General features: G+C 41.9%; 1 protein-coding gene across 1 annotated transcript in view; it reads left to right on the forward strand.

The window, feature by feature from the left end:
- Window positions 1-4,171, forward strand: part of zdhhc8b (zDHHC palmitoyltransferase 8b) — a 33,550-nt gene extending 29,379 nt beyond the window's left edge. Inside the window, exons 10-11 of the mRNA XM_072664678.1 lie at window positions 1,082-2,124; window positions 3,526-4,171. Of these exons, the coding sequence (XP_072520779.1) occupies window positions 1,082-2,124; window positions 3,526-3,685 (1,203 nt within the window). The 3' untranslated portion in view covers window positions 3,686-4,171. The remainder of the gene's footprint in view (window positions 1-1,081; window positions 2,125-3,525) is intronic.
- Window positions 4,172-10,000: the final 5,829 nt, after the last annotated feature.

Below are 10,000 nucleotides of genomic sequence, written 5' to 3' on the forward strand. Positions count from 1 at the left end.
TTATTTGAATCCAGTATGAATCTGCAGTCTGACAGTAATAATTAAATAGACAGTAATACAGTACAGTTCACATTAAGTCAGAGTGCTGAGAGCCGGACGGCAGAACTTAATCACACTGACCTCATTTTTATTTAAGGCATTAATTAAGACTCAATTCATGCTAATTAAGGCTTAATTCATGTTAATGTTGTGTTTAGTTGTAAAAACTATTATTTTTATGTTCTGCTGTTTATGTTTATGTTAATCCAGTATGAATCTACAGTGTGTGGTTTTTACAGGTTTACAGTAATAATTATGGAGTGATTTTAATCAGTTCTGCCGTCCGGCTCTCAGCACTCTGTACTGTATTACTGTCTATTTAATTATTACTGTCAGACTGCAGATTCATACTGGATTAAAATCACTCCACAATTATTACTGCAAACCTGTAAAAACTACACACTGTAGATTCATACTGGATTAAAATCAGGACATAAAAATAATAGTAAAGACAGCATTAACATGAATTAGGTCAGTGTGTTTGAGTGTGTTATCAATCTCAGATGGATATTTCTGGTTGGGGAGCACTCTGATATAATTTCATTTAAACAATTACTGTCCTTTTAATGATTACTGTCAGACTGCAGATTCATACTGGATTAAAATCACTCCACAATTATTACTGTCAGGCTGAAAGACACTGTCTTTCATTTTATTTCATATTATTTTATGTCCTGATTTTAATCCAGTATGAATCTACAGTGTGTAGTTTTTACAGGTTTGCAGTAATAATTGTGGAGTGATTTTAGTCCAGTATGAATCTGCAGCCTGACAGTAATAATTAAATAGACAGTAATACAGTACAGAGTGCTGAGAGCCGGACGGCAGAACTGATAACAAACTCAATCACACTGACCTCATTTTATTTAAGGCATTAATTAAGACTCTGAGACCACTGTGGGACTAATAAAGGATTATTTTATCTTATCTCAAGGCCTAATTCATGCTAATTAAGGCTTAATTCATGCTTGATTCTTGATTCTTATGTTCTGATTGTAATCCAGTATGAATCAGTCTGAGTTGTTTACGTCTTTCCACTCAGATTATGATGTCTGAAGACTCCAAATCTGCCGCTATTTTGGAGGAAAGAGGTCACGACTACCGCTCCGAACCCAACCTGGACCTGCCTGATTATGGTGCTGCTCCGCTTCACCGGACCTTCCAGTCGTCTCCATTCCAGCTGGATTCGATCAGCACCAGCCCGCGCTCGCTCAGCCTCAAGCATGGCGGCCGCAGGGCTGAGCTCACGCCACCAGGGGGTGGCAGACCCGACCCGGTCGTTTCCACTCCGACACACAGGGGCGTGTTTTCTCCGGGGACTCTTTCCAGCCGCAATGGGAGCTTGTCCTATGACAGCCTGCTGACGCCCAGCATAGCGCCCTCTGCTGGTGAGTGCGCTGCCCATCCAGGTGTGCCGACCATGGGCTTCCATTCACCTTTCCTGCCCACCAAAATGTGCCACGTGCGCAGGCCTGAACTGCAGGGGCAGCCCATCGCGTCCCCGTACAGCCCTGTGCGCGCGGGGCTGATGTACGGACGCCATTCGCCTCACCTGAGGGAAAGAGAGCAAGAGAGAGAGCGAGAGAGAGATCCCTCGCCCGTCCGCTACGACAACCTCTCCAAAACCATCATGGCGTCCATCCAGGAGAGGAAGGAGATGGAAGAAAGAGAGAAGCTCGTAAGCCGCCACGTCCAAGCTAACTACGCTAACGACTCGGGCGTCTTCGACGGGTGTAGCCGAATCCCACCCGGAGCGTGTTACCCTGACGGGCAAAGGGCGCCCGGGAATAGAGGGTACGGCTCCCGTGACAACCTAATAGGGGCGGGATTAGTGGGGTACACCCCCCGGACCCCCGTGCTCCGCTCCTCTGCCTCCTCGTTAGTCCGAGCCCCCAGGACGTCCACTACCTCCCTCCATACGGAGGCCGGGGGAGGGGGGAACCTCCAGTACCGCTCTCCAGCCCACCAACCCCTCCAACCCCACCATTCTCCTGCAGTCGCACCCAGATCTCCATCCTACTCCCACCAGAAGGTCTCCTTCATCAGCTCCCTGGAAAGAGCGGAGTCTCCACACTTAGGAACGAGGTACGGAGTTAGTGAGGCTCTGTAACTTGGTCCTATTGGCTGGTATTGTATTGGTATTGATAATGTATTGGTATTGTATTGGTATTGGTATTGTACTGGTACTGGTCTTATATCGGTATTGTATTGGTATTATATTGGTATTGGTATTGTATTGGTATCGTATGTGTATTGGTATTATATTGGTATTGATATAATATTGGTATTGGTATTGGTATTGTATTGGTATTGATATAATATTGGTATTGGTATCGTATGTGTATTGGTATTATATTGGTATTGGTATAATATTGGTATTGGTATTGGTATTGTATTGGTATTGGTATTGTATTGGTATCGTATGTGTATTGGTATTGTATTGGTATTGATATAATATTGGTATTGGTATCGTATGTGTATTGGTATTATATTGGTATTGGTATTATATTGGTATTGGTATTGGTATTGTATTGGTATTGGTATTATACTGGTATTGGTATCGTATGTGTATTGGTATTGTATTGGTATTGGTATTATATTGGTATTGGTATCGTATGTGTATTGGTATCGTATGTGTATTGGTATTATATTGGTATTGGTATTGGTATTATATTGGTATTGGTATCATATGTGTATTGGTATTGTATTGATATTATATTGATATTGTATTGGTATTATATTGGAATTGGTATTGACACTAGTATTGTGTTGATTTGGGTTTGGTACTGTTCTTGTGTTTAAATTTGGATTTGCACTGGTTTGGTAGTGGAGGGCTATTGATGCTATATTGATATTGGTACTGTGTCGGTACTGTATAAGTATTAGTACAGTATGTATGGATATTGGTGCTGTATTGGTATTGGTGCTGTATGGATATTGGTGCTGTATTGGTATTGGTGCTGTATGGATATTGGTGCTGTATTGGTATTGGTGCTGTATGGGTATTGGTTCTGTATAGTTATTGGTTCTGTATTGGTATTGGTGCTGTATGGGTATTGGTTCTGTATGGGTATTGGTTCTGTATAGTTATTGGTTCTGTATGGGCATTGGTTCTGTATGGGCATTGGTTCTGTATAGTTATTGGTTCTGTATGGGTATTGGTTCTGTATGGGTATTGGTTCTGTATGGGTATTGGTTCTGTATAGTTATTGGTTCTGTATGGGTATTGGTTCTGTATAGTTATTGGTTCTGTATAGTTATTGGTTCTGTATGGGTATTGGTTCTGTATACGTATTGGTTCTGTATGGGTATTGGTTCTGTATGGGTATTGGTGCTGTATGGGTATTGGTGCTGTATGGGTATTGGTTCTGTATAGTTATTGGTTCTGTATGGGCATTGGTTCTGTATGGGCATTGGTTCTGTATGGGCATTGGTTCTGTATGGCTATCAGCGCTTTCTAACATTTCTTTGTTCCCTTATTTGTAGAGAGGACCTCGGTCAGGTCAAAGTCAACGGGCAGCCCAAAGGCCAGGTGCGAGACTGCCACCTTGGGGCTCCCTCTGGAACTGCGCTCAGCCCCAGCAGACACACCAACGTCAAAAAGGTGACGGGGGTGGGAGGGACTACTTATGAGATTTCAGTTTAACGGAGGGCAGAAGTAACCAATCCCTGTGTGAAGAAGCACTGCCATGGCAACCGACACTACCACCACCATCACCAACTACAGCTGCGGCGGCGGCGACGATGGCGACTGTGCAAAAAGTGAAATCTTCTTTGTTTTTACTTTGATCTGGAAGAACACTGTAACAGACCAATCACAGCCTTTCTCACATGGGACACATGGTCCAATCAGAGAAGGTTTCTTCACTGTGCCTGTCTCTGCCCTTTTGGTGACTGAAGGGATGGGCGGAAACATTACTGTGTGTGTGTGTGTGTGTGTGTGTGTGTGTGTGTGTGTCTGTATTTGTTAGTGTGTGTGTGTGTGTGTTTGTCTGTCAGTCAAATGTTTATCAGGAGTTTTTAAAGGGGCAGTCCGCCGTTCTCCAGTCTGGTGTGTATGTGTATGTGTGTGTATGTGTGTATGTGTGTATGTGTGTGTGTGTGTGTGTGTGTATGTGTGTGTGTGTGTGTGTGTGTGTGTGTGTGTGTGTGTGTGTGTGGGTGTGTATCAGTAGACTCAGCTACCACAGCCTGTCACTCCAACACCATCCCCTGAACTTAGAAAACAGAAGCCACGCCCCCTCCAACCTCGCTCATAGTAGAAGTCTATGGGCGTATGCTAAACTGCATTTTTTCTGGTATCCATGGCAATAAGGCGGAGCCTTTCAAAGCCAATCATACAGATTTACTGCTTATATTACAAACAGCTCTGAGTGACGAGTTCATGTGTTTCTAATAAGCGTTAACTGACTGACCGCTATGAGTGAGGTTGGAGGGGGCGTGGCTTCTGCTGTCGTCTAAGTTCAGGGGATGGTGTTGGAGTGACAGGCTGAGGTAGCTGAGCGTACTCTACTGACACACACACACACACACACACACACACACACACACACACCAGACCGGAGAACGCCGGACTGCCCCTTTAAGTGCCAGCTGGCCTTACTGTGTCCCTTTATTCAAATGATGTAATAAAAGAATATGGGTTAAAAAAGCTCTAAAGCTCTGAAGCATCAAGTTTAAAGGTTTCTCTCTCTGTAAAGGGCTGAATATTCCTGCTGTCCGTTTATTAACATCTCTACTCTAATGAAACGGTGCTGGTTCCACTGCGTCTGTGTGGAACTGATTCTCCCATCCTGAATGTGGAAACACCTCCATCTACAGCCGCCCCCACTGAAGAGCACCCAGAATCCCCTCTTCATCATTTCCAGACTGGAGCTGCTACTGGTGTGAAATTCAGGTCTAATACAATGACTCGCTACAAATTGTTGGAATTTTATTAAATATTAAAACTATAATATTAAAAATACTTTTATAAATCTGTTGTTACATCGAGAGTTCCGTATGTTATTGTAGTTATACTTTAAATAACATTTAATTATTAAAACAAAAACATAAAATATATAAATTAATAATATTTTTTAAACTTTTTATCTTACGTTTTTATATAACAAATATTAATATTACAATGATGATATGTTAGTATTAACTAGGTCGATATTATTATGATATTTGAATAAATAATTGAGGTGACAATAATTTGACTCAATTAAAATAGAATTAAAATAGTTACTTTTTTACTAACTTCACATATATCAAACTTTTATATATAAAAAACTATAATAACTTTATAATAATATTGGTAAATTGGTAAAAATTAGTTATATAGGTATTGTTGTTGTTGTTGTTGTTGTTATTAATAGTGGTAATCATAGTAGTAGTAGTTTCTACTATAATATGAATTATAATAACCTCAATTATCATAAATATATACCTAATATTATTATTGAAGTTAAAATATTTTGTATACATGTATTTTGTCATAATAATTATATTATTATTTTTATTATTATTATTATTGTTATTTAGAGGTCCTACTAATGTAACTATAATTTATATTATAATAGACCTAAATTATTCCAGCTATAGTTGATACACTTATAGTAACTTTATAATAACTAATTCATATTAGTCTTAATTAATAATAGTGGCTGTAATATTTTCACTATTTCATCATCACCTCAGATATAATAATCCTTCATTATAATTTGAGTTTATCCTCAATTATCACAGTTATAACCCAAGTGAATATTAAAATTCCAGCAGTTTGGAGGTGAGGAGTTTTATTAGGCTGATTATGTGAAATGAACACCAGCAGCTACGGGCCGGTCAGTCATCAGGGTGAGGTCAGGTCAGGATGTTCGGTCTGTTGGTGAGGTCACTGGTGGACACAGCCGTTAGGAAGGTGGGATGTGAACGGTGCTGCTGCGCAAACGGACCTGATTAATTTACATATGCAAATAAACGCAGAGCCGTGCAATTTAGTTCCGAACAGCAGAGCAGTGATTACACTGATTGACCAAAGCTTGACCAAAACACCTGCAAAAACTCACCTGTGATTGGTCAGGATTGGTCAACGCTCACTGATTGGTTAGAGGCTCATTTGCATGTTGCTGCATATTAATATCAGTATTGCTAAAGCCAGTATCGCCAAAATGATTAACAGAAGACATGTCGGGCAGCCCTGTCACACAACGTGAATCACCGGGCAGGTGAAACACACCTGTAGTGAATGTCCAGAGGTGTCCGGTACCTTAACCTCGCAGTCAGAACAGCCGGGTTCTGTACTGAACTGAACTGGAGGGTAGATTGTAGTCCCCTTCATAAACATCCTTTTTAATATTTGTCTGTTTTTTACAGTTATCATGTAAAATTGACCTGCCTACTGTCAGACTCCGCCCACTAGTGTGCTTAGTTGGACAAGCTCCCATTTAACCCTAATGAGAGACTGTAGCTCCGCCTCCTCAGTGTATATCACAATACCTACATTTAGAGCGTTATTAATATTCACCCTAATGAGAGACTGTAGCTCCGCCTCCTCAGTGTATATCACAATACCTACATTTAGAGTTATTAATATTCACCCTAATGAGAGACTGTAGCTCCGCCTCCTCAGTGTATATCACAATACCTACATTTAGAGCGTTATTAATATTCACCCTAATGAGAGACTGTAGCTCCGCCTCCTCAGTTTATATCACAATACCTACATTTAGAGTTATTAATATTCACCCTAATGAGAGACTGTAGCTCCGCCTCCTCAGTGTATATCACAATACCTACATTTAGAGCGTTATTAATATTCACCCTAATGAGAGACTGTAGCTCCGCCTCCTCAGTGTATATCACAATACCTACATATAGAGCGTTATTAATATTCACCCTAATGAGAGACTGTAGCTCCGCCTCCTCAGTGTAATAAATTAATAACACTCTAAATGTAGGTATTGTGATCTACACTGAGGAGGCGGAGCTACAGTCTCTCATTAGGGTGAATATTAATAACACTCTAAATGTAGGTATTGTGATCTACACTGAGGAGGAGGAGCTACAGTCTCTCATTAGGGTGAATATTAATAACGCTCTAAATGTAGGTATTGTGATATACGCTGAGGAGGCGGAGCTACAGTCTCTCATTAGGGGGAATATTAATAACTCTAAATGTAGGTATTGTGATATACACTGAGGAGGCGGAGCTACAGTTAGGGTTGAATGGAAGTTTGTCCAACTGAGCAACACTAGCTATGGAAGAACACATTTGTGGGTGGAGCTAAGAGAGGGGGATTGACATCTACGCCATATAAAAGAATCACAGCCATTGTTTTTTTTTTAATCTAGTTGAGTTATTTGATATATTTCTCCTTTTATACAGGTGTTTAAATCTGGAGTGGATGTTTGTATTTGTGTGGATTTTGTTATAATTTATTATATATGTGTACAATTATCTGCTTTTTTGGGGTCAGAAATAAATGTTTGTTTAGGGGTCGTTTCAGTACGGGGCAGAATGTGGGGAGGCTTGACCTAAAGGGGAAGTCCAGTGATTTTTAAAAGTTCTCTGCGTAGTTAAACGTCTAAGAGGGGGGGTTTGTTGGGTTTAGGGGTGTTCGATGTGAAACACTTGGTTCTAGATAACCTCCCCCAGTCAGAGCTGGAGTTCTACAGTGGAGGTGAAGGGAAGCAGACGTCTGAAGCTCTACTAAAAGCTCCTCACAGAAAGTTCTTCACCTAATGGTGATGAAGACGCTGCCTGATGCCTGAGACACGGTTCTACCAGAGTTCTGAGAAGAGTTCGGCTCTAGAACCTGCTTTTAGAACCAGATCATTAAAATGGTGGAGGGATACATGCTGCAGGGTGTAGTGCAGCTACAGAAAGTAGTCCCTAAAGAAAACTGCATTAGTTCAGATTCTCTATTCACTATTTTACCATCATCATCATCATCATCATCATCATCACTCCATATAAAACTCAGAAGACTCGTGTAGCTGCACTGGTGGGTTTAGATAGGAGATAAATTATGGGCTGTATCTGTGTTGTTGTAGTCATGGCGACTGACACCTGCTTCCGTTCACCTCCACTGTACAGAGATCAGAGTGGGTCAGTTTCTCTACAGTGAAGCTCAGTTTCACACCGAACCCCCAAAACCCGACTGACTAAACTCACAGACTGAGTTATGGGGGAATTTTGGAAATCTGGTGGAGTTCCCCTTTAAGGGAATGAACGCTGGATCTGCTCAGAGAAATGAATCTGCTGTCATATCGGAGCACATCAGCCTTTTTATAGTCATATGCATACCTAGTTAATGTTTTCGTAGAACAGGTAAAACTCAGCGTTTAAGTTACTGTGCTTTACTGTAGTTACTGACTGACACCATCAGGGGGCTTCGATCATACTTGATCTTGTGTAACATTTATTTAATCTCATACTTTCATATCGGACTTTTCTATGGCTCCTTCGGTTCAGAGCGCTCCTGCAGTCTGAACGCTGTGGCTGTGTCGTGTGATCGTGTCGTATGAAGTCAGGTTTTGCCCTTTTTGAAGAAAGGAGAGGTGGTCTGGCTTTTCCTCCTGCGCTGTCTGGCACAGCAGGCCATTCAGGAGGAAGAGAAGAAGGAGGTGTGTACAATTACAGATAAGACCACGGGACTGTCTGTTCAATAAAGAATTGTGTTCTGAAGAAAAGAAAATATTATAGTTTGATATCGAGGTACAGCTGTTATTTTTTTGTTCATCCAAGAAAAAAGTATCTGAATAAATATAGCCTGAAAGTCGACGAGTTCCCTTGCTTTCTTTTCTGTTATGAACATCCAGCCTTTTTCTCCAACATCTCCAACATCTTCCTAACAATGTTCTTAAATGAGTTCAGATTAGATCACTCCTCTCACTCTGGAGCTGCTTTACTGTAGATCACTCCTCTCACTCTGGAGCTGCAGCTTTACTGTAGATCACTCCTCTCACTCTGGAGCTGCTTTACTGTAGATCACTCCTCTCACTCTGGAGCTGCTTTACTGTAGATCACTCCTCTCACTCTGGAGCTGCTTTACTGTAGATCACTCCTCTCACTCTGGAGCTGCTTTACTGTAGATCACTCCTCTCACTCTGGAGCTGCAGCTTTACTGTAGATCACTCCTCTCTCTCTGGAGCTGCTTTACTGTAGATCACTCCTCTCACTCTGGAGCTGCAGCTTTACTGTAGATCACTCCTCTCACTCTGGAGCTGCAGCTTTACTGTAGATCACTCCTCTCACTCTGGAGCTGCTTTACTGTAGATCACTCCTCTCACTCTGAAGCTGCTTTACTGTAGATCACTCCTCTCACTCTGGAGCTGCTGCTTTACTGTAGATCACTCCTCTCACTCTGGAGCTGCTGCTTTACTGTAGATCACTCCTCTCACTCTGGAGCTGCTGCTCTACTGTAGATCACTTCTCTCACTCTGGAGCTGCAGCTTTACTGTAGATCACTCCTCTCACTCTGGAGCTGCAGCTTTACTGTAGATCACTCCTCTCACTCTGGAGCTGCAGCTTTACTGTAGATCACTCCTCTCACTCTGGAGCTGCTTTACTGTAGATCACTTCTCTCACTCTGAAGCTGCTTTACTGTAGATCACTCCTCTCACTCTGGAGCTGCTGCTTTACTGTAGATCACTCCTCTCACTCTGGAGCTGCAGCTTTACTGTAGATCACTCCTCTCACTCTGGAGCTGCTGCTTTACTGTAGATCACTCCTCTCACGCTGGAGCTGCAGCTTTACTGTAGATCACTCCTCTCACTCTGGAGCTGCAGCTTTACTGTAGATCACTCCTCTCACTCTGGAGCTGCTGCTTTACTGTAGATCACTCCTCTCACGCTGGAGCTGCAGCTTTACTGTAGATCACTCCTCTCACTCTGGGCCTTTTTCACTGTAGATCACACCTCTCACACAGGTTACCATGGATATGGGAGTGTTTTAACAATGGTAACAGATGTGGTG

The sequence above is a fragment of the Salminus brasiliensis genome, chromosome 20, assembly GCF_030463535.1.
Source record: "Salminus brasiliensis chromosome 20, fSalBra1.hap2, whole genome shotgun sequence".
Classification (NCBI taxonomy): Eukaryota; Metazoa; Chordata; class Actinopteri; order Characiformes; family Bryconidae; genus Salminus; species Salminus brasiliensis.